This window comes from Hetaerina americana, unplaced genomic scaffold (genome assembly GCF_022747635.1).
Source record: "Hetaerina americana unplaced genomic scaffold, ioHetAmer1.1.p SCAF_2, whole genome shotgun sequence".
Classification (NCBI taxonomy): Eukaryota; Metazoa; Arthropoda; class Insecta; order Odonata; family Calopterygidae; genus Hetaerina; species Hetaerina americana.
Window position 1 is genome coordinate 78,052,092 of NW_027286763.1, and position 25,447 is coordinate 78,077,538.

At 39.9% G+C, this 25,447-nt stretch overlaps 2 protein-coding genes across 4 annotated transcripts; one reads left to right on the top strand and one right to left on the bottom strand.

Annotated features, from left to right (window-relative positions):
* Window positions 1-5,205: 5,205 nt before the first annotated feature.
* Window positions 5,206-6,009, bottom strand: LOC139688151 (uncharacterized). Its single transcript, XM_071585578.1, has one exon. The coding sequence runs from the start codon at window positions 6,007-6,009 to the stop codon at window positions 5,206-5,208; it is 804 nt and encodes a 267-aa protein (XP_071441679.1).
* A 3,050-nt stretch (window positions 6,010-9,059) lies between these two features.
* LOC139687619 (uncharacterized) lies at window positions 9,060-24,758 on the top strand. 3 transcript variants are annotated; one of them, XM_071584850.1, is made up of 9 exons: window positions 9,060-9,199; window positions 16,326-16,386; window positions 17,788-17,979; window positions 18,526-18,690; window positions 20,294-20,404; window positions 20,949-21,109; window positions 22,118-22,321; window positions 22,651-22,854; window positions 23,380-24,758. In XM_071584850.1, the coding sequence occupies exons 2-9, from the start codon at window positions 16,347-16,349 to the stop codon at window positions 23,497-23,499; spliced, it is 1,197 nt and encodes a 398-aa protein (XP_071440951.1). In that variant the 5' UTR covers window positions 9,060-9,199; window positions 16,326-16,346; the 3' UTR covers window positions 23,500-24,758. The 3 variants fall into 3 exon arrangements, with proteins under 3 accessions (XP_071440951.1, XP_071440953.1, XP_071440952.1); XM_071584852.1 differs by lacking the exon at window positions 9,060-9,199 and adding an exon at window positions 12,293-12,488; XM_071584851.1 differs by lacking the exon at window positions 9,060-9,199 and having other exon boundaries at window positions 16,288-16,386.
* Window positions 24,759-25,447: the final 689 nt, after the last annotated feature.

A 25,447-nucleotide genomic window follows, 5' to 3' on the forward strand; every position in this document is an offset into this window, starting at 1 on the left:
CACATACTACAATAAATCCATCCGTTCCACATTCTACCTACCTCCCTTCATTCCACCCAACATCCCTAGTTAAGTCCTACAGTCACCTGTCTTAACTAACGTTCTCCCCTTTAACACACTCAATATCAGACTTGATTGCGTGGAAATTTATTTTTGAATGAAAGGAGGATGTGATGTATTTCCCACGAATTCATTTCATTTATTTGCTACATCTAATTTCAACACACAGGCTTCATCTTAAGGTACCCAAGGATTATGACTTTGCATTGAAACTAGTTGTCGCAAATGTAAAGTTTTGTGGAAAATACATCACAATCTTTTATTCTCAGGTCTATTACAGTGTCAATATTTACACCATTTCTACATGCTAAGATAAAATATAAATAATCCATCATCCTACTGATAATATTTGGGAAGTGAGTGAAAATATTTGGCAAATTGTCTCAGTACAGCCAGAACAACCTTAAGTTACAATATTTTACCCATATTTTCTCTCCTCAGCAACAGGTGGACATTTTTTCAGGTGATTTTCCTGCAATAGGCCTAAGATGAAATGACGAAGGAAGCTTGACATGTTTCAGCCTAGAAGTGACCTCATCTGAAGCGTATCTACGGAGAAAGCAATTTCAAAATAGTATTTTTTTTAATATTAAGGCATTGGTGACTAATTTCACCGAGCTCCAACGCACCGGGACGGTTGCTTTCTTTCCCCTTAAAGGATTCCTGGGAAATACATTCCAGTCGCTCGCAAACCCGGCGATAGATTTGAGCGCACAGCCTCTATGCTCGGATGGCGAGCGCGATACTAGTTAGGGTGCCATCGTCGCGTACGAAGGAATGAACCACAAATTTCAGGTTGAATTTTTATCCACTTAACTCGCGATCCAATCTGTAGTCCCTCCCCATTTCGAATCACATGCCAAGCGAGGGGTAGACCAGAAGGTGATCAGATTATAAATTGTGAAGTGTCTACAATGACGATGAATTGGACGTCGCAAATCGATATTTCAATGTGTGTGCACACAAGAATTGGAAGCTACCGCGGCCGTGATTAAAACTAGCATTGCCGAGGATCGACAATATTTGTAATTTTATGGGGGGGTGTCCGAAAGCAGAGGTCATTAGCGCCATTAGGGGTCGATGAGAAAGGCCGAAGGGTAGAGAGAAACCTGACGTCGGCAGTAGACCACTTTTAACGAAAGGCGCCAAGAGGTCCGCAGTTTAACGTCCCAAACGACGGACGGTGTACTCCCTCAAAAGTGCTCTCCACAAAGTATCTTCATCGTAGCGATCGAGACACCACTGAAAAACACCTGTCGCCTATAGGATTCAAACTAGGACCCTCTGAGTGGTAAGCCAGTAGATTACCCACCGCACTATCCCGATCCCCAGTGATGACAATTACGGGACCATCATTAATACATCCCCAGGATAATAACCAACGACACTTGAGCTAAGCTGAAGATCGGATTTACCGCGTACTTCCACCCTTTGCTCAGTGTATGCATACACGAACGCCAGCAAGAGAAAGCACATTTAAAAATAATTTTTTACGTTGACTACATACATACCAACATGCAACCGTCAATTTTGGAGAGTGGCCCTAAGATCTAGATAATCGTAACCTGACAATTAGAAACTTGATACAATGAACACGTTCATGAAGAAGCCTTATCTACCACTAGGTTTGCACGTGTGGTTAGTATGTATAGCGCGTTGTTGACCGGGGAGAGAGTGGGGGTTGAAATAAAGCTCCCACACGTTTTACACCCGTATCCGTTTATTTGCACACGTGCATGGTACACAAAAATGGCCGCTCGGCTTCCCTATATGCAATCTCCCGTCGCCAAAGTCCGGTAGCAGACTCTCTCCCTTTATCGAGGCGACCTCCCTCTTCACTTTCACGGCGCACGCCGGAACTATCTTCCGGTCGCCCCTCGGGCGTCCGGTGGCCTCTCGCGGGCCTCGAGCGAACTGAGCGGCTAGTGGCGCGCCGGCTCGTCATGGCCGCTACATCACCCCCCCGGTAGTAACGCACCGCATGGGAGGGAGAGAAAGAGAAAAAAAATTATTAGTGCACGAAGTCCTGGAGGTGCTGTGGAAAGTGCACGTGCCGCCCGGCGCGTGTCTTCCTTCCATCCTCCTTGGGCGCCACCTCGGGTGCGCCTCGTTCCTCGGCGGCTGGGGGTGCTCCCTGCGTCTCCCCCATGGGAGGGGTCCTCTCCGGATCGTCTGCGGCCACGTAGGCTGGCTTCAGCCTGTCTATTGCTACCCGCACGTCACGGTTGCCTCGCCGCAGCAGGAAGTTCTTCTCCCCCCTCTGTAGGACCGCAAAAGGTCCGTCGTATGGTGGCTGTAGAGCTCCGCGGACCGCGTCGTTCCGCACGAATACCTGCGAGGCCGTCGGAAGGTCCTGGAAGACGAATGTCCGTCGACCTCCGTGGCGAGATGCAGGGTGCGGGCTGAGCTTCCGAATGTGGGCCCGCAGCTGTGTCACAAAACTGGTGGGGTCCTCGGGGTGTGTCTCCGGTGATGGGGAGAGGAATTCTCCCGGGAGCCGTAGTGATGCTCCATACACCAGGTCGGCGGCGGTCGCGCCGAGATCTTCCTTCCACGCTGCCCGGAGTCCCAATAAAACGGACGGGAGGACGTCCACCCACGAGTCCGTGGAATGGCAGCGGATGGCTGCCTTCAGCTGGCGATGCGCTCGCTCCACCATCCCGTTGGCGGCTGGATTGTATGCGACTGTTCGCAAATGCGTGACTCCTGTCATCTGCGCTAGCTGGTGGAAGAGGTGGCTCTCAAATTGCCTCCCCTGGTCGGTGGTCACACGCAGAGGCGTCCCAAAACGCGCCATCCATCCCGCGAAAAAGGCTCGTGCCACGGTTTCCGCGGTTATGTCTGGGATGGGGATGGCCTCCAACCAGCGTGTGTACCTGTCAACACATGTCAAGCAATAGCGGAACCCCTGGGACGAAGGGAGGGGACCCACCAAATCGACGTGCACATGCTCAAATCGCGAGCCAGGTAGTGGGAAGGTACCCACAGGCGACATTACGTGCCGCGTCACCTTGCCTCGTTGGCACGGGATACACTCCTTCGCCCACTGCCGACAGTCCTTCTTTACCGCCGGCCACACAAAACGGGATGACACTAGCCTCGCCGAGGCTCTCACCCCGGGGTGGGATAGATTGTGGAGGGAAAGGAAAACTTGTTTCCGCATGGGCGCCGGGACGAAGGGGCGGGCTGTCTGCGTAGACAGGTCACAGTAAATATTGGCGTCACAACCGGGGATGTTCACTTTATGCAACTTTAACGCGGAATCGGATTTAAGGAACGTTTTCACTTCCGGATCCGCCTCCTGTGCCTTGGCTAATATTTGGTGACTGACGGGATCCGACACTTCCGCACACCGAGACAACGCGTCTGCGACGACATTCTCCCTGCCCGACACGTGGAGAATGTCCGTAGTGAACTGCGAAATATAATCCAGCCACCGAAACCTCCTAGGCGTGCATTTATCCGTCTTTTGTCGGAATGCGAACACTAATGGCTTATGGTCCGTGAAGAGGACGAACTGTCGACCTTCAACCATGTGGCGGAAACGTTGGACCGCCCTGTATAACGCCAATAACTCCCTATCATACGCGCTGTATTTCCTCTCCGTGGTATTTAATGTTTTGGAGAAAAAGGCTAAGGGCTGCCATCCCCCTTGGGTGCTCTGCTGGAGAACGGCGCCGATGGCGTCTGCAGAAGCGTCCGCCACCACAGCCAGGCGAGCGGCCGGGTCAGGGTGTGCGAGGAGCGCGGCCTGTGCGAGCGACTCCTTGCACCGAGAGAGGGCGCTCTCGGAAGCGGGCGTCCAACATATTTTCGCGTTTCCCTTCACTTTCGGACCGCACAACAATGCGCTTAGGGGGGCTTGCAGGTTGGCGGCTCCAGGCACAAAGCGCCTGTAAAAGTTCACCATGCCAAGGAAACGCCTTAGCTCTTTGATAACCACGGGCTTGGGGAATCGTTGGATGGCTTCCACTTTCTCCGGTAAAGGTTTTGTGCCTTCTCCCGACACCAAATATCCTAAAAAACACACTTGCTTCTTTCCAAACACACATTTATTGGGGTTGAGAACTAGTCCGTACTCGTTCAACCGCGCGAAAACCTGGCGTAAATGGTGTTTGTGCTCCTCCGCGGAGGACGAAGCGATTAAGATATCGTCTATGTACGCGTATGCGAAATCAAGTCCCCGCAGCACTTCGTCTAAAAACCGTTGAAAGGTTTGCGCTGCGTTGCATAGCCCAAAGGTCATCACCGGGAATTCAAAAAGCCCAAAAGGCGTTGTTATTGCCGTTTTTGGAACATCACACTCGCTTACCGGAATCTGATTATAAGCTCGCATCAGATCAATTGTGGAGAAAATTTCCTTCCCGTGCAGTGAAAGGGAAAAGTCCTCAATGTGCGGCACCGGATACCGATCGGGAATCGTCCTCGCGTTGAGGGCCCGATAATCTCCGCACGGCCGCCATGCTCCCACACCTTTGGGCACCATATGGAGTGGGGAGGACCAGGCGCTGTCCGAGCGCCTTGCAACGCCCATCTGGACCATACCCTCGAATTCGCTCTTGGCGATACGAAGCATGGCGGGGGCCAACCTCCGGGGCCGGCTCGTCACTTGCGGGCCGGGCGTGGTCCGAATGTGATGTTCTATCGCGTGTTTGCGTCTTTTTGGCACACCTGCGGGACGCGTAATATCGGGATATTCCCGTAACAAGGAGAAAAATGGGCACTCATCACCTATACACTTAAATTTATCACATACGCTATGTACAACACTATCTACAGCGCGGCCGGCAACTGATAACGACGTCACACCGTCAAGAAGACGCCGGTGACGTATGTCGACCAGCAACCCGTGGAATGCCAAACAATCTGCCCCGATAATGGGCCTGTCAACGTCAGCGATGATAAAACGCCACTCAAATGCGCGACGGAGGCCTAAATTAAGGGACAACACCATCCACCCGTACGTTTTAATGGTGGACCCGTTCGCCGCGAACAATTCGTACGTAGTCGCCGCAGGCTTACCTTTCACACGGGCGCGCGGGAAGACACACAAGTCCGACCCCGTGTCCACTAGAAACTGGACTTTTGTCCGGGCGTCGGTGACGAAGAGACGGCAGGGGCCGGGGCACTTGTCGCTGGCCGCCATCAGCGATCGCCCCCCGAGTTTTCCGCGTCGTATGTACACGGCTCCCTGCACTTCGTCGCCTTCGGGCCGAATCGGTCGTGGTACCAGCACCATGTGGGATGGCGGGAGGCCGAACGGCCCCTACCCCTCGAATTACTGCGGCGCGACGTGGGTCGGGACCGGGAATTCCCCTCTGCCAGGGATTTGGTAAGGGAAGACACTTGCCGCGTAAGCTCATCCACCCTCCTCGTGAGCGCCTCTACGTCCGGCGCCATCGCCGTGCTGGCCACGCGCGGCTGGTGAGACACCTCGTGGATTTTGTCCGCCAGTTGGGCGACGCTGTTTAGCTCCACTCCGGCCTGTGTCGCTAGGATGGTCTGATGGCTGGACGGTAGCCGACCCAGCCACAGCGACCGTAGGAAGTCGTCCGTGACGGATGAGCCGGCGAGCGTCCGAAGATGGCGCAGGAACTGGGAGGGTTTCCGGTCTCCGATCTCCTCATGTTCCAACAATTGCCGGATCCGGGTTTCCTGAGACGCGGAAAGTCGGAGAAGAATCTCCGCCTTCAATTTTGCGTACTTGTCGGTCAACGGGGGATTTGTGATAACATCTTCTACCTCAACGGCGTACCTACTGTCTAACTGGGACACCGCGTACATAAACTTAGTGGCATCTCTCGTAATGCCCGCGAGGCTGAACTGTATTTCAAGCTGCGCGAACCATAGCGCTGGTCTATCAGGCCAAAATGCCGGCAGTTTCAACGCCACACGATTCACACTAACACCGGAATCCTCCCCCGCGACGGCTCCCGCTGGAGATTCCATCGCGAGCACGTGGTTCACAAAAACTAACTCCCCGTAAAAAAAAAACTGCGATCACGTCGGAGTCACCACTTTATAGCGCGTTGTTGACCGGGGAGAGAGTGGGGGTTGAAATAAAGCTCCCACACGTTTTACACCCGTATCCGTTTATTTGCACACGTGCATGGTACACAAAAATGGCCGCTCGGCTTCCCTATATGCAATCTCCCGTCGCCAAAGTCCGGTAGCAGACTCTCTCCCTTTATCGAGGCGACCTCCCTCTTCACTTTCACGGCGCACGCCGGAACTATCTTCCGGTCGCCCCTCGGGCGTCCGGTGGCCTCTCGCGGGCCTCGAGCGAACTGAGCGGCTAGTGGCGCGCCGGCTCGTCATGGCCGCTACATATGTAATCACCACTCACCAATGATATAAATGGAGCTGGCCGTGATTTCGACCATTTAGTCTTCTCTAGAGGAGCTCGACGATATGCCCTCACGGGTTCCACGAAGTCCAGGATAGCGATGAGTCCATCCGCTTCGAACGGCTGGCTCATCCCTGCTCTCAAAGCGAACTGGCGAGACCAAGTGCATGTCGGCCAGTAAGGGGGGAAGGCGGGGGAGGCTAGGGGGGTTCAATGAGTGGGAGACTTCGTACAAGAGAGAGTGAAATCGAATTGGGACGATGGAAAAGGAGGCGGAGGGAACTGATAGCCCATTTCATTCGGAAAGTGCGCATTTCGCGTATCTTCGCAGGGCTTTGGACTGGAGCGCACTGGATTCCTGTAGTTAACCGCTCCCTTCCTCGCCGAAAGCTTGCGTGTCGAGTGTGCGTACAGCTGCCTCCAAGACCACCAGCCAACGATGCAAATGCATGCCCCTCCAGAAATGTGCGCGCGTCATTAAACGAGCATTCGTGTGACCATCCAGTGAATCCAGACTTGGGTCTCATTGTACATGCCCTGACACACATGTAAGTAAATGAGCCCAATTATGATGTTAATGCCTGTTGTTTAGTTATTGAATGACCTACTTAGTACGCATTTGATGCCCCATTGTGTATTGTTAGAAGAGGCAAGGGAATTGTCGCTGTACCCTTTTGTAGCTTGTGTCCATTCACAGCCACCTTAACTAGTAGATTATGGATAATATTCAAGGTGATAATGAATTTTTTGACTTATTAACATGAGGATAACACCCTAAAGTTATTCAGTGAATGTTATTAATCCACTGTTTTTCACTTGCTTGAAACTCACTTCAATAAATAACAAAAATATGACTTTAAAAGGGTTTCATAAGAATTGGGAGTGAGCTTACGTATGAATTGATAGAATTAAAGAATTGTTTTCTTCGGTTTCCCTTAATTAATGCTCACATAATCTTAATAACCACAGTTTTTAATCATAAGCAAACTAATATCATAATAAACTAACTAACAGCAGCAATTATGGCATTCCATGTTCTGCAAAACAGGTCCATGAAAGTGCCGGTAAATGCTTCCATCAGGGGCCCTTCAAAGGTCACTGCCATTTTATTAACTGAAATTATTGATCCTGGCAAGTGCATACATCCATCATTTGTTCCCTACCTTGGTTACAAAGAGTGGGATGGTTGTTTTCACCTCATTCCACTGTTCACGTGACACGCCGTGGAAAGGAGACATCAACTACTACCTCTATTAAAGAAAGGATCTCATCACACAGTGCCAGTTATGCAAAACAATCTGCCAAAGAGTATTTAAAAATAAGACCTGTGACTACATTAAGACTTGAACTTAAAAAATCTGTTCATCCCCAATTGTTGCCTTTTGAACCTTGACCGTCTTCAAGAGGCTTGTCTGAAACTGCATTCAATGAGGTTATCACTTCTTTTGTTATAGATTTCAATAGTTATCTCTGTTGTTCTGAGTGCCTCAAAACCAATTATAAAACCATGCACCAGAGTTAATTAAGTTTCCTTACTTCTATGGCATTGTTTCCACTTGTTAGTAGACATTTCTTCCAGTAGCATAACCTGTCCCCATACTGCTGACGAAATCAGCCTTTCTTTTTTATCCATTTTGAAAACCTAAGACACATAGTCCTGTACCATTATTTTCTGCTATTTTATATCCTATCTATCATAGTAATAGAAATTAACTGGTATAACTCCTTGAGATTATAATAAAATAATTCTGAGGTACGAGAGGTATTGGCAATATAATCATTCGTTTTGATCTGCAATGGAGAACAGTAACCTTTTTTGGTATGGTAAATAGGTGATAAATCAGTAAAGTTAAACCTATTGAGACCAGTTCCATGAGCATTTCTTTTAATTATTGTCATAAAACCCATGTATGGCCGCTGTGAATACCTCATTGGTAAAGGTACCCTCATTTTCCCTCAGTTTAGATCCTCCCGTGAATTTTCTAATGAAACTTAATTCTTAAACTAACACTCTGAAAGTTCACCACAAATCAACACAAACACTTGGTCAACTTCTAAGAAAAAATGTTCTAGTTCAGGAGATATTCTTAAGTACTTCCTGCTTTTTGGTGTGAAAGGACGACTCTGGTGATGAATAGTGGGATCTGGATCGTCAACTAGGCAATGAGCATGGGGTAAACGAATCCATGCAGATAGAGTAAGTTGTGATTAGTGTTTATGCCAAATTGTAAGAAAAAAATGTACTAGGTTCGGAGATATTGTCTCGAAAGATTTTCCTGTAAAAGGCGACTTACCGCTTGGGCTAACTTTAGTTTAGTTATCCTTATAGGGCCGTACATCATATACTACGTAATTAATATCGGTATTGCAATTGGCAGTGATTGCAGTAAGTATATTATGTCCAATGTAGTGAGATAAATGCTATGGTTTAGGAGATTTACTTAGTTACTTCATGCAAAAATGTATATTTTAGTATGACTGAAAAATCCGCTAAGTACTCGTGGGCCAGCTCTCGTTGGGCGAATATCAGTTAAGTTAGTTTGTCTACCCGCCCTTGTAAATGACCCTCATTTTGTTTTGTTGACAAAAGAATGTAGAAAATGTGCCACAACGTTCTGTTGCTTGATTGGTTCGTAAAAGTTGATAGTTTCAGGAATGTGCGTTTAAGGTGATGACAACAGTGACAGCGCGTTTTTTGGAAAAGAGACACGATTAGGATATTGCACTGTATTAAGTTTTTTTAAACGGGCGTTCTGTTACGTGTCGTATACCTTACAAGTGACTTTTTGCACGGTAAGTGAAATTGAAACGCAAGGTTAGATTATGGAGACACATTAGAGGAGACAATTTGTCGTGCTCTCTGGTAACATCCAACTCCCAAATATATATTTACATAATGTTTCGAGATGACATGTCAGTCGCAGCGATTATTGCCTCGTCAATGCTGAAGGTATAACAAAATGTTTTATTTTCCGTGTCTTTAAAGGTTATGACGTGTATAATTTCAGTATTATTTACTTCCATTGTTGGTGGGCTATATTGGCTAAAGTTTTGGTATTTTAGAATTATGTAACAAATTTGAAGTTGGGAACTGTTTTGGTAATTAAATTGAGGCAATAAGTGGTTATTGGCTGATTATTTCGCAATAATGTTGGACATGAGACTTCAGCTTCCTGGTGTCTCACCTACTAGACTAATTGCTGGAAAGTTGGTGGCATTTCAATGAAAGGATTGTTTGCAATACAAAATGTATCGGGAGAATGGTACCTATTTCTCTAGGTACCTTCCCCCTCGATTGTTGCGAAGCTACAACAGATAGCACCAATTGACGCTTCGTGGCACCTTCAAACTCTGCCTTCTTTACGTCAACCCCCCCCCTCCCATATGTTTTATCGTTTTTATCCATGGAAATAGTCTTTCTTGGGAATTCGCGTAGTGTTATATTATGAATCATTCAGCATTAAAGCCATTACAATTATATTCTCAAAAACCCTAGGTCTGGTAGTAATATGGTCAGTCTGTTAAGGTCCCAAAATGGTAATAACATTAGGGCTTTTTAAGATTTCTCCTGAGTTCATATGTTTTACCTAATAAAAGTAATTAATGCATGCCCATGCAATGCAATCCATTCCCATTTGTGTTGGTAAACTTCTGGTACCTAGAGCATTGCTGGGATAGGTTATGTAGCTGGCTCAAAGTAGGAGCCCAAATTATGACCTTAAGCAAGAGCCTTGTTTGATGAAAGTGTGCTGCCATGCAGTGTATATATTGGTTGGAATGTATGTGATCGTTATGAAAAGAATTTTTGGATTTTTTTTACATTAATTTGGCAGATCCGTTGTCAACTGGCGTGTTAATAAAGGGGTATAATTTAATTAATTAATTTAGTATCTCGATATTTTGAATAATTTTTTGCAATCATTTCTCAAGCGGACGTAATATTGGCAAATTTCGTTACATTGTTATTTGTTCGCAGTTTTTTGTTTCAACATTATATAACATTTTGAGATGAAAGCTTTAAGTAAATTTTTCATAACATAATCTTTATAGAAGTTTACGACAGCAATTGCCAAATGATTGCTCTTTATATTTGGTTCATATAAGATTTGAGTTTTTAATATCTCTCCGTTATTGTAATGTGTCTGAAAAAAATGTGAGCATATTCTGTACCATTTTACCTCAAAGCAATGCAGATTCATCCGCAGAAGCAATTCAAAGAGTTCAAGCTTATGATATACTGCCAAAACTTGAGTAGATGAAAAATATCAATAGAAATAATTCTTTATTGATGTTTCTTTGCATATTTCACTAATTCAAAATGTTTCTAATGACTATTCGGTCTCTTTTACTCATGTGCAACCTTTCTATGTCCTTTGTGAACAATGTAAGCTGCTATTCATTACCCAGTCTCATCCACTCACTATTGACTAAAATATTTTCATGTGAACAAACTGACATTGCAAAATAATCACCATATTCTATGCTGTACTGATGTAACAAGTCAGGTTGGGGGCCTTGTATTTGAGCCACCAAGCTTCACTAGGGGTTGGACCCAGCAAAAGATGAATATTGGTGCAGGTATTGAATAGAGCCCTAATTTTTTGGCAGCCATGTCCCAAGCTGATGTCCTATTACACCAGCAATACTGATATGTGTTTGTTCTAATTTTCTGTCCAAGAGAGCTCCAATTGTTTCCAGGAAATTGGTTTGTTTCTTCTGCATTGATATGTCATAATGTTGAACTTGCAAAAACTCTTTAATAGAATTATTTGTGTAGTAGATTGACTTAATATTTTCTCTCAAATTAATTTGCCCTGATACCATTCTTATTATTATTCTAGATATCATCCAGGGCCTTTAGTAGTCAAGGCACCAAGCACCCATATTAATTCATTGAAAAATTTAACTGTGCCCTATATGAATATTTTGATGAGAGTGCACAGTACTTAAAGGATTTATAAAATACACAAAAACTGTGATAGAATTCTGAGATACTTAATATCTTTCTGCCAATGGCATTTACATCCAAGGGACTTCATTAGTGTCTACCTCTTTGCTAATGAAGCATGAATTCATTCTGGATTGGTCAAAATTATGTGCATATCCTCGAAGTTGCATCATTGAGTAAATTTTGCAATGATGCATTTACTCAGTATGCCAAACATTTTATGGAGTTAAAAAAGCAGTTACTTACATGTTTCTACTTAACTGGAAAAATTATGAATCTTTGTTCAAAGAAGTGGATTAGTTTTTCCTTGCAGGAATAAAACTTCTTATTTTATTCTTATGTTAATAGTTTAAATACATTTTAATTATATAGTATTTTTCATTAAAATATGGATGAAGTTGCAGAGATATAATGGTCTTCCACCTTTAATTGTCGGCATAGTCCTGGGACTACCTCAAACAGGGAATTGTTTTATCAGATAGTATTAATTTTTAGGCGCTATATACATGATATACAGGGTGCAGCAACATAAATTCCTTTTTGCAAAATTCCAAATTGCAAATGATTTTTAATAAGGAAGTTATGTTGCCGCACCCTGTTTATTACCAAATATGCTTAACTCTGTCATTAATCCTTACTTTTTCTGTACTTCTATATCAAAACACTCTTGCAAATTATATGTTGTGACCTTTGCATTAATAATCATGCCTCAGTAAGTGCAAGATAACATGTACTATAGTGTGAAATATTTATATTTATTCATAAGTTTTCATGATTCATTTTAGGATTGGTGGAAGTCAAGATGTTTATTACTGTTGCATACTAGTTAATGTTAAAATCCACACTACCTGAATGTTCTCCCTTGGTTGCTCATATTCTGGTTTTCATTTGGTCTTTTGGGTAATTTTAGGTACATTCCTAAGGAAGCTATGGAATACTTGGGCTTTGGTTTACATTATGGCCTACTACCATGCACCAGGTGTAATTATAATGAACTGCAGCATGTTGGTGTTGGCTGACCTGAAGTGAATCCCCATGTTCAGTTGAGATATTTATATCTTCTGGCATTCTAAGAGCAGTAGAGGAATGTTTAACTTAAATTAACTGGCCATTTCTTGTTCTATTCTTAGCCAGGTAAGAGTTATAGGATTGAACTATTACTTTCTGGATAAACAAAATCTAGTTTGCATATAAGTATAGCTGGCCAGGAATTAGAGTGAATAGAAATCTAATTTTTTCTCCAGCTTAATTCAGTTTTAGTATATATTTTATAGAGATACCATGTCATGTGTGGGCAACCTGTTATTCTGATAATGTGTGCTTAACCCTCTTATAGTGAAGGGGTCGCGTTTCTCAGAAATACAAGCCTTGTTTGTTCTGGATTTTGTATTTTAGACCTAATCTCTTGTATTTTATGGCTATGCAATTATAATGAGGTCCCTCCAATCCCTAGGAAGGTTATCTGCATTGTGGATTATTCATGCCTGGAAATTTCTTTCAGTCAACCATGTTTAGTGAAATTGGATAGAGAAAGATAAAAAATGTACATCTTGATGAAACTACCTTATGAATTAGCCCTATGTGAGGGTTTGCTTAAATTATACCACCAATAATCCAAGATGGTTTTGGTTTTGATGATGTAAACATTTCTTAAATATCATTGTTGGAATATTGGTCACTGTACTCTTACTCTTGCATGAAGAGAATTTATGGGTAGTCAGATTTTTCCTTTTAACATATAACATTTCTTAGTTTCATAATTTCTTGTTTATTATTTCTTATTTCACTGCTTTGTCACCTTGCCTTAACACTAACAGTAAAAATGAGATCACTCTCTAATTTAAACAGGGTTGGTATAGGCTTAGAATATATATTTATAAGAAAAGTTAGAAAATTCCTAAAATTCATACATATCTTGAAATTTTAAGAATGGGAGCGTATAATTCAAATAAACCACCCTAAATCGCATGATTATTACATAACCAATTAGATTTAATAGTTGACGAAAACTTAGGGATAGCCAATATGTATCAAATACAGGTACTGATATTTCATAGTATCTGCTAATTCCAGTGATTTGCTCTCTGAGCTTTGTTGTTTACAGTCAGGGTGATCTAGCCAAGAATCATCTGCAGTGGTAGCCTTTGAAAGAAACTCGTCATCTTCCCATAACATCAACTTAAACTGCTAGCAAACCTGCCCATGAATGTCCTGTTGTTTGGATATGATCATTTTTGGGAATCCACTTTGCGCAAACATCTCTTTTGCAGTTTTTCTTTTATCAGCATATGGATGGCACTCAATGAAATTATCAATATTTGTAATGGTGCTCTTAAAGTTATTCAATTATAGTCTTTCACAATGGCAGCAGCAGTATAAGTGAAAAAGGGATCGTGATGGTGCGATGGCTAATGTACTGTAATGCCCAGGGTACTTCCCACCCAGAGGGCCCAGGTTTGAATCCAGGGGGCAGCAGATACTTTTTCAATGGTATCACGATCCCTACTTGAGGTGCTTTGTGGAGGGCACTTAGGGTTAGTTTGCCGTCCGTCGGATGGGACATTCAACTGCGGACCCTTTGGTGCCTCTTGTTAGGAGTAGGCTAATGCCAATGCTGGGTTTCTCTCCAGCCTTAATCCTTTCTTGTCCATCCCTAATGGCTCAAATGCCCTCTGCTGTTGGTCGCCTCCTCTAAAAAACTACTAATAAGTGAAAAAAATGAGCTTTTTATTTATTTTTCATTCTTACAATGAAATTGTCATGTTTTATATGTTGAAAATAGTACTGATAATTATTCAAGATGAGGGGATAGAGTAAGGGCACTTTTGAAAATGCAAAAAATGTTTAGCCAAAATTGTGGGAAGTATGAGACCTGAGTTTTTCAACAAGCATGTACTCATTTTCCTTTAATCAATGTTCACCTCACTCCCAGCCTAAAGTCGCTCAGCCTCCTCAAAGTAACACCCGACCTTGGCCTGTTTAGTGATTTCTTCTCCCCTCACATCCCATTTAATAATTATTTAAATGCTCTCTTTTGTATGGTGATCAGTTCAGAAAATCAAGGTTAGTCAAGATTCAAAATTTCATGAAAAAAGGACAATTTAAGGTTAAATGAAAAAAGTAATTCCACTTTGGGAATACAGGTTAGTTTTGATCCCATAATTAGTTTTGACACTTAATTTTTTAATATGTGAGAAAACGACGGTCCCTTTTGTCCCTGCCATTCCTCGATCTCTCCATGTTGTTCACTTCGGTTAAAAGAGGGCCATCTATTAAAAACAGAGCATGTCATACCTTTCTAAAATATACAATAACTGCAAAAGAAAATCTATTGAAGTAGAATTCGTATATATGTTTAGGCCTGCTGGAGCATAACACCATGTTACATGCACATCAGCATCCTAACCTAAACCCGCATGCTCATCTGCTTGCCTTTCTACTTACCTTGGAGTGCATAGTGGAAGGAGTGGAGGATAGGAAGGCAGGAAGTGTACTGGTTCTCACCAACTTAGCTTCTGCTGGCCATATCACTGAAGATACCAGTATGGTCGAATGTCATCATTCGGAAATATGGACATTACACTTGAGAAAGTTAGTAATTTATTTTCAAAGGCTTAAAATTACTGTATAGCCCACTAGCGATACCAGTACTATCTGATCAACAGTTATGGAAATGTTGGTATAGGATCGTATCAGTAAAAAAAAACAAATATATAGGTCCAGCCTAGTTAAAAATAAGTCAGTATGTAGTCATCAAGTTTTATAGCATTCTTCTGGAACTTGTGTGTGGTAATTGCGCATTAGTAATAACCATAAACACAGTAATCAACCCAAAGGTCGGTTTGGTAGGTGATGGTAGAGTTCACTCAGTACTAAGGCCGACGGCATGTGAAATTCACACATCAGGGTAGAGGGGCCAGTTCCTTTCCCTGTGCCAGTTATGGTTTCCCAGGAAGACCTGGTACCCGAAAAATCACATAGCTTGGGTGGAGCTGCAGGTGCCCAGAATCCTTCCCTGGGAATCGAACCCGGCACCCTCCGGTCTGCAGTCCAATGCTCTACCCCCTCTACTACCGCGACCCACATGCATTTGTAATATTAGTAGTAATTCTCCACTGTTTAAGACCTTTAGAGGGACGTATTTCTACTGTTTTAGTTGCTTTTCTTGACACTTTTGGCTAGAAAATTTTCCTACAAATCCATTAAATGAAACAATTTTCAAATCCAGGACTGTAGCAACCCTGTAATAACGCATAAGCGCATAGATCAAATGGTGTTCTTGAAAAATTCCATTACTATAAAAAATTCTGACATCGTTTTCTGAAATATATTGCCCTTCTATGATGGAGATAAGATAAATATGCGACTGATCTCATTTTAATTCATCTAAATGGAAAAAGTTTTAAAATAATTATTGTGTGTGTTTTATGAGGACTAATACGTTATGGCACATACTGTGAATATAATTCCTTTTTAACAAATTATTTAGTTGTAAAATTATAAACCTCAGACCACCGATATCACAATTATTTGCATTCCTTTTTGTTTCTATGGTACAGGAAGGATGATTTGACTAGCTAAATTTTGCTGTATATCATATGTGAAAAGTTGATCTCAATGCATGGTATTTTTGTATGTAATTTCTTCATTACCCAGGAATATATGAGACAATTGTGCCACAAAAATAAAATCTGTTGGATTTTAAATACATGACTGTTTTAATGTGAGCTTTATGAGTATCATTTTGAGCCACAACTAAAAGATAGTTTTTTTGTAAAAGGTTTTGCTTGCAAAAATCTCCAATTTCTCTAACTTCATAATGTCATGATAATCTTTCAATGAGGGAATATTAATGTATGCCTTTTATGCAATATGTACTTAGTTTTTCATTTCCAGTTTTAATGTCAGTGATTTCACTGTGCAGCATGTTGTTTTGAAGTGTTTGTTTCAGTGAACTCTAAAATTTTTCAGATTTTTTGAAGAGCTTGAGTTATGTCTGGAAATCCTGAAGAACAGCCCCCCTCTTATGAAGGTAAGCTGCTGTTCTTTCATTTTCTTATTAATGGAAAAGGTTTTTGGTTGAATCAAACAAATTTAGTGCAAATATTTAATGATTCCTTAAAAGATTTACCTGTAGTAAATGCAAAATGATAAAATATAAGCTCTAAAGAACTTCAGGAGATGCCTCAATAGTAACTTTAACGGCGTCATCAGCTGATATGCGTAACAATTTCAAAGGGTAAAAAATCATTCACCCTAAGTAGGATTTAAACCTGAATATCTTGGAAATGATTTTTACCCTTAGGGGAATGACTTTTACACTTTGAAATTGTTGCATTATGGAGTATGAAATTTGTTAAATGTGGCGTTAATGGGTGTAAGTGAATATTAGTTCCTGCCATAATATTTTTATTATAATGTTCATCCAACGTAATATGCATCTACGTTTTCATGCTTGAAATGTGAAAATCTTCTGATTGCAATACATTATACACACTTTGATTTTGACATTTTCCCTTGAATAACTTCATGCTCTCACTTTTCTCTCGGACATATCAATTTGGAGAGGATGTCCTCTTCTTCCTTTTCATACATGTTTCTGTGTGTACGATGTATGCATCTTTGGATTGTTAGCACAAAGGCATTATACTTATGATCATTCTAATTATTTGCTGACTTACTGTATAAAATGCATGGAGGTCATGTTTCAGGGACATGTGGAATGTAGCATAATGCATTTTACATATTTAGGTTGTACTCTGCTTTTGCTGAAATGATCCAAGGTAATTTATGTTTTTGTAAATAAATAGGTGCTCTAGCAAGGGAAATGGTATCTTTAGTCAATCATACGACAAAGAGAAAATGGATTAAGGAATTGGGAAAGGCCCAATTCATTACCTTTTCCCACCTCCTCTTCAGTAGCTAAAGTAATGTTATGATTACCATACTAAATAAATTGTTGAAATATAATTACTCAAATTAAAAAACCCACCCTGTCATTTTAAATCCTCTGTACAGGTTGTGTTTTGCTACAAGACATTGAGATGAATGTGGGAATTTGACATCATGAACATCATTCACATTTGTTGCACCAATAAAATATCCTAATTTGTATTTTTCTACCTTTGGAAGCTTTTCCCTTTCCAATGTGTCTCTGCCTAAATATGACCATTTTCCATTATGGTTACTGGAGATCCTAAAAATCAGAAATTTTTTCACTTAAATATGATGAGTGTGTCATGTTTTATTAGGGGAAAGGTGTGTACAATGATAGTATTTCTAATAATATGATGAGTTCAATGCATTGAGCATTCTAATGGTCCATGGTTATTTAACATAAGCTTAATTATTAGTAGCCTACTCCAAAAGACAAGAGGTCAGAGGTGTCACTTGCCAAGATTTAAACTTCTATTGTTTATTGTTCTTCTATCAGAGGCAATGGGAAGCTCTTTACCAAATGCCCCATCTCCTTCAACTGAAGGACAGCCTGAGACTGCTGAAGATAATGCCAGTGCGGTCCCCAAAAATACTCCTGAAGAGGATGCAGAGGAGAGGAAGAAGAAGAAGGCTGAGGAGGCTGGGTGGAGGACAGATTTGCTGCAGCCAAGCGGCGAACCATCTGGAGGTAGTCGGGAAATCCCGTCCCACTTAATTTATATCATTTTGGATGCGACATAATATTGTTTCTTCGAACTTTAAATGTGGATTTGAACATTTGTGTGATTGGTTTGCCTTGAAACTCTTTATTAATCTACATAAAGCCCAGGAACACATTCACAGAAAATAACTGCATGAGAAATGTACTGGGGCAAAGATGAGGATGAGTCAAAAGTTATCCTGAAATCCTTCTTATAAATCACCAAGTTGTCAATTTTTGTTTTTATTTTCATTCCCACCTAGTACTATATCAATGCAAGCTTTGCAGAGGGAAATGAATTCTGAGTTAGTATTGTCGCCAAAGTTATTTCTTCCTTTACTTCCTAGTTAAAATTCTCTTTTGTTCACCTACCATATTTAGGGGAAATTTTAATCCTATTTTTTATTATTTGTTGTTTTATTGTAATGATATTTACCAATGAGTAATGAGTGACTTATGGCATTTAAACCTTGGTATTAAATAACTTCTGAGATAGAATTAGTGTGTAATGTGCTGAATTTCTTCATGCCATAGAAACCCCACCAATTCCTGCTCCACGAAGTAGAAATCAGAGAGGAGGGCAGGATTCTGCATGTGCTGTTTCCCCTGAGCCTCAAAGTCAGGAGGAAAGGAATCGTTTGAAAGCTGAGGAAGCTGGCTGGAAAGGAAGCATGATGTCAGAGGCTGGACCTTCCTCTGGTAATTATTCAGTCCTACTACTCTAAGGAAAATGTATGTGGATTTCCAGTAGGCCACCAGTGCTGTAAATTTTGCCCACTTAACCTTTCTGAGCAAAGTTTATTGGTGTGCCACTGTAGGTTTAACTTTTCGAAGAGTTCAATATATGATGGTGATATGATGAATAACTGATCGTAGCACTTTTCCACTTGATAAAATATTTTTATCAAGTGGAAAAGTGCTACAATCAGTTATTCATTATGTTCGACTTCCACCACATCACGCCTGAAGCTACTCAATTTATGATGGTGATATTTGGATTTTATTTTTCCCCAGTTGATGAATTTATTCCTTTCTTCTTGTGCCATTGGGTAACAATGCGTATCAGGCATTAATTTAAATTGTACAGAAGCAATTGTTTAAAGTTGCATTTATTGTACATTATGAGTCAGCCAACATTTACAGGTAAACCATTATCAGTTGTAGGATTTTCAATTTTTCAGTTGTAATAACCTATGATTCTTGATTATGTACATAAGTGTAATCCCAAAATGTAGGTCTTCAATTTTTTTAGAAAATGAAAGAAAGGTTTATTTTCAATTAGTGATGTATCATTTTTAAGCTTGAACATTCCTTCATTTTTCTACATAATTGCGGTTTTGGTCAATTGCATTTTGTAGGCACTGGGGCAATGTTTGTATGCCTATGCATTCTAGTTCACTGTAGTGTTGTTGAGGAAGCATTGAACCTCATGTTTCAGCTTAGGAAACAAATGGTGGTCACTAGGTGACAAGTTCAGACTGAAGTGTGGGTGGTTTTTATTTATTTATTTATTTATTTATTCAGTATAAGTCCGAAAACAGCACATTTTGGCCTTTACATCGAACTATTAACAACGATAACAATGGACACATTTACAAACACCCAAGCCCTAGATGGAGGGAAACTCACCCAGGCGGGAATCGAACCCGCGACCCTTGGAATGGCAGACGAGGACGTTACCCCGCCGCCACCGGGTTGATCATGTCACATCCAAACTGTAGCGGGAGGGTAATGGTTTGATGGGTGATGTGGGGTCCAGCATTGTTGTAGAGAAGGCTTATTCCCTTGCTCAACATTCCTCTTCTTCGGTTCTGAATCACCAGACTGAGTTCTTTAAGGTTCTCAAAATACCTGTCAGCATTTATTGTAGTCACAGGAGCCATGAAGCCGAATGGAAATATCCCATTTTGATCCTGAAGCTAAAATTAGTTGCTAAAATTTTGCTGGCACGTTGTTTACTTGAATGTGGATGGCTTGGGCGAAGAGGAATGCCAACACTCGCATGATTGCTGTTTGATCTCAGGTATGAAGTGGAACACCCAGATTTTGTCACTTATAACAAGCAACGATGACAAGGTAAAAGATGAGGTCCTACACTTCCTCAATGACATGAAGGTAAACTGTGTCAATGGGCATACGAAAATTCTTATTGTAGACCAAAATAGCAATGTTTTTATCTATGGCAAAGCACCTTACTTATTACAACAGCACAGTGGAATAGTAACATTGAGGTCCCCAAGTACAGGTATAGAATTGAAATGAAGTGGAGTGATTTTGGTGATTAAGGAATTCATGTTATCAGTTTCAGGACCCGGAATATTACCATCACCTCCTTTGGTATTACCTCCTGGATTGCAGCCACTTATCATCTTAGACACTTTGTTTTTGAGAGGCAACTATGAAAGGGGAAAAGGTAATATGACATCTACTTGCATGATTCAAAAAAAGAGACAATCATGCAACAATTATCTGTGATTTATTTGTTCTTACAAACCCAAGCCTATATCTAATTTCTCCAATCTATAATTAGTACCCTCTTTTTCAACATTTGTTAATATTTTGCTATAATTTTGCTTGTTTATGTTTGTATGCATGCATCTCTTATTCTATGTATTGTCATATGTCCCCTAATAAATTGGCGCTATTGCTAAAATTGGACATTTTTGTGTCTATAAAATGAAATGAATTACTTCCTCACATTACGTAACGACATATCTCAAATAACCTGTTATGATTTCACATCTATAAACATCTAAATATGTATTCACTTGCCTAATGTTGCCCATCTTTTACTGTTTTCAACATTACATTTGTTAAGACAACGTATGCAAGCAAGAAATGGGTAGAAAAAACATATCCTCTTGTAAATCAAGGCATGTTTCTCTTATGGATTTATTGTCTTTGTACTTCAGTCTCATTATGTCATGATTGAAAATAAGAATTTTAATTTTAACCAGGGCGTAGGTACAAAGTTACCAACAAAGATGGTGGAGCTGTATTATATGCTCGAAGTGTTCGCAGGGGTCATCACCGCCCCAAAGATTTCCAGTTGTATGATTCTACCCGGACTGCAGTTGTTGGACAGTTGGCTTTCACACAAGCAGCAGATAATTCCATGGTGAGTTTTTAAAAAAAAACTTTGTGTAATATTAATTTAGGGTGAAATTAAAGATATGGATATACTGAGGATGAATCTCACATTCTTATTAACCATAATTTATTCATTTCCCATTAAAAACTCATGATTTATTTTTGCAATTAAGATGAGCAGTTTTGGTGTTGAGAATGTAAATTTTTACATCAACATTATTATATCAGGAAAAGGAATATGCCATTCCCTATATGTAAGATGCATGAAAGTAAAAAAGCTTTGTTACCAAAATATAATTAAATGTGTGATCTTTTCATTTTAATTCATTTTGAACAAATGTGGGGTACATTGATAATTTTATAGAATATCACTTTCTGTGAGTGTGTATGAAAGGGTTTCTTGCCCCTGCTCAAGGAGGAGGCGATAAATGTTGATCGTAATAGAAAATTTTTATTATTTTGGGAATTTACAACAATCGAGTGAATTTTGGTAGAACTGCAGAAATTTCATTACTATTACTAAGAGAATGTTATATGGTATGTTTGTATCTTTAGTAAGTTTGTGTGTAGTTTTAAGATTTTAAAGGGATTTTGGCTGTACATAATTCCAGAAAGCATGACACGTCTATGTTTTTAACTCCATCTCGTCATACTCTCAAATTGAGTTGCTTCAGGCATGATGCGGTGGAAGTCGAACATAATGAATAACTGATTGAAGCACTTTTCCATTTGATAAGTGCCTTTTATCAAGTGGAAAAGTGCTACAATGAGTTATTCATTATTGTCATACTCTGTTAAATTTTTACTTTTCTTGTCAAAAATTGGAAATAATAGTGGGTATCCTTCTCCGTAACTAATTATGTATTTCCAAGATATAATACGCTTTGCATTTTTAATTAGAATTTTTAATGTTAAATTTCATATTTTTCACATTAGTTTTTTAACAATGGGCCTGTTCACACACAATATGATAACATAATTTCTCATTTTTGAAGGCATGATGGTAAAATGAGCTATTTACTTTTGAATTTCACAGTATGCCAGTCTAGAATGTCCCTCAAGAGTGTCTCTTGCTACTATCAGAGCTGAGGAATATGCGGAACAGTCACCAACAACAGATTCAAGCCAGTCAGCTGTACCAAATGCTGGAATGAAGTACACGATATGCAATGTTCTTGGCCAGCCTGTTTTTGTTGTTCCTGCACCATCAGTCATGAATACCCAGGCAGTCCAGATCAAGGTAAAACACATCACATGTTCATTAATAGTGTAATGGAGTAAAACCTCTATTTAATAGAATGATAAAACTCAAAATTCAAATGTTCATTTCAACTTTTTTCGTCATTGCTGCAAAGGCATTTATTTTTATTTTTGGTTTTATATTTTATTTAATTATACAGATGTAGAATTCGTGGCCACAATGTATATGACCTTGGAAATATATAAAACTTATTATTACATTGCTATAAATTTCTTTCCACCTTATTAACTGTTATGGTTTATAAAATCTGGAGAGTAGGGTATAGTAATAGTCATTCAGTTAACCTCTTTCATTTTAATTGTTCACAGGTGTACTCTGCAGTATCACCTGACACAGCTGTGGCTGATATATTTTGGGATGTGGATGAGGAAGTAGGAGAAGCTGCTGATGAGGCTCAGTCCACTTTTGGGGATAGGGATGATTCCGCAGATGCGAGAAGAGTGAAGATTGTTTTTCCCTTAGACTTGGAGGTCAAAATGAAAGCTGCAATTGTGGCATTATGCTTCCTTAAGGTATGTGTAATATCACTTTTTCCTGACACAAATTTTTTAAACCAAGTTCCCTGGCTCTTTAGCTGACATGGAAGTTTTTTTAGCTTCCCTTTACATGCAACTCTTTTTTAATAAGCTGGCAAGATAACATTTAATAATTTTATTCATATATCATCATTAGATATTGCTTGATCTCATTTTGTAATTACTCGGTAATGTTTAGTCTTAACCTCTTCATGCTTTGGGAAAAATGTAATCCAAATACTTGAGAGTACAAGTAAGTATTCATTATCGAGCCTTCAATTTAATGAAATTAATGTTTGAAATTGTACTCTTTGAGACATATGAGCTGTAAGTATCAGTAGAAACATTCTTACTAGTTGTAAGCATACACAATAATGATACACCATTAGATTTGGAAAATTAAATTTTTTCATCTCATTGTTCCATAAGTAATGTTGCAATTACCTCTTATCTCTAACAATCTAGTTAAGCAGAATTTTTGGCAACAGAATGTGCTTACCTCAAACTGTGTCCAAATTTCAGGATAAGATTGATCATCGAATGGCAAAGAGTGGCTATTTTCCAGATGCCCTCCGAGGCCCTGTCAATGATGTATTGAACGTTGCTTTTGGACATAGAGGAAGAAGGCGGCATCGATTCTGAACAGAAAATTTGAAATAACTCACAACCTTGCTTAAACTGATGAAATCATCAGTTTAAGCAATAATAATATATGTATGATAACTGATGATATATTGTTATAAATTGTTTGTACAGTTAGTGTGTACAGCGATTACCAAACAAATTGCATTCATATATGTTTTCCTGTTATTTTTTCTAAAAATTTGTTGTTTTTATGCCCAGTAGCAGTAGTTGTTAAATTTATTATACAATAGAATGTTATGGAGGTGAAAGAAAAAACACACATAATTTGAAATGTGAAAATCAGTATATTCAACATGGTGTTACTGTTGCTTCATGTAAGTTGGAAATCTATTTTTATTAATTAAAACAAGTTAATGTGGGAACCAATTTCCATTCAGGTTAAAAAGGGATCCAATTGTGTAGATTATTTTAAAGATTATTTGATATGTTGCCTTGCTCCATTTTAAATATTCACTCTCACTCCCTATTTTACTCTTCTGCCATCCAAATTTCACGTCCCCCCATGCATTTTATTGTGAAAAATTCATTCCAAATCTTCCTTTTTACATTTAACTCCTAAATTAGTTTTTTGTTGTTGAAAAAGAAAACTCAAATAAAAAAATTAAAATTATGGTTTCATAATTTTCAAAGAAGTGAAAAATGTTTGTGTGCTATTATTTCTTCAAAAACGTCTCATGGCTTGCAAAACACAAAATATTTTGCTTTGTAACGAGTAAATTTTTTTTAATGTTATCATTTTATTATCTTCATGTAGGAAGGCACCAATTTGTTTTTATACCTAGTTGTTTACCCCAGTGCATTATAGAAAACTGTAAAATGTGAAACATTTACTGAAGTGATAAAAATGGTGTTGATGATTTTGTGACTTATATGTTGTGCAAATGTTCAAAAAAATTGCTACTGTGATTTCTATGAATATTTCTAGATTAAGCCTACAATTTTATATTAATAAGTTAATGGCATAGCTAATAAATGTTGCTGTATGAATATTTATAGTTTTAAATATTTTAGCATAAAATAAATATAATTAATGCAGTGCAAGCAATAAACAAAATTGATTTAAAAAAGTTTTTTGTCAAGCATATATTGTGTTTAATGAATTATAATTTCTTAAATTGAGGTCTCACTTAATGGCACTATTTCCTCATTATTAACGTTGGTGAAACACACCAACACTTTTGTTTGTCAAGCTGTAAAATATGTGTAACTGTGACTCATCAATGAGCCTTGTCTATTTTATTAAAGTTACAAGATAAAATGAGCCAATCGTTGTCTTTTAATTTCAATTTATGAAACCATTTCGACGAAGTTTATCACCATGCAGAGTTTACTTAGAATAATTAGGTCAATTGAAATCATTCACGTCATTGGGACTCTGTATAGAGTTGCCATGAAAATATAGCCCCTCAGGTCAGTTACAGATATTATAGTATTACTGAAGAAAGCTATAATTACCTGTTCAGTAATCAATCAATGAATGTGGATGTAGAATGCCAAATGTTCGATGGTGAAAAGAGGAAGTGGACAATGCCTGGTAAGAGCACAACTGCAAGGAAGGCCATTCAGTAGGATGCTTACATTTAACTGAATTGTTTTCTCATGTATCTATGTTCCCAAAAATAATGACTTGAAATAAATAATGGATATTTCATCCATTGTTACCCGATTTCCTTACAGGAAGTGTAGTATATCACTCAGGGTAGGGTAACTACTGTAATTTAGTAAGAACCCTCTGGAACAAAGGAAGTACAGTAACTCTTCTAGTGGTAATAGTAGCCCTGAAATAGAAAATATATGACTATCGATGACAATGTGGGTCGTGGTAGTCCAGGGGGTAGAGCATTGGGCTACTGACCGGAGTAGCCCTGGTTCTATTGCCGGGCAAGGCACTCTGGGCACCTACAGCTCCCCCCAAGCTATGGGATTTTTTGGGTACCAGATTTTC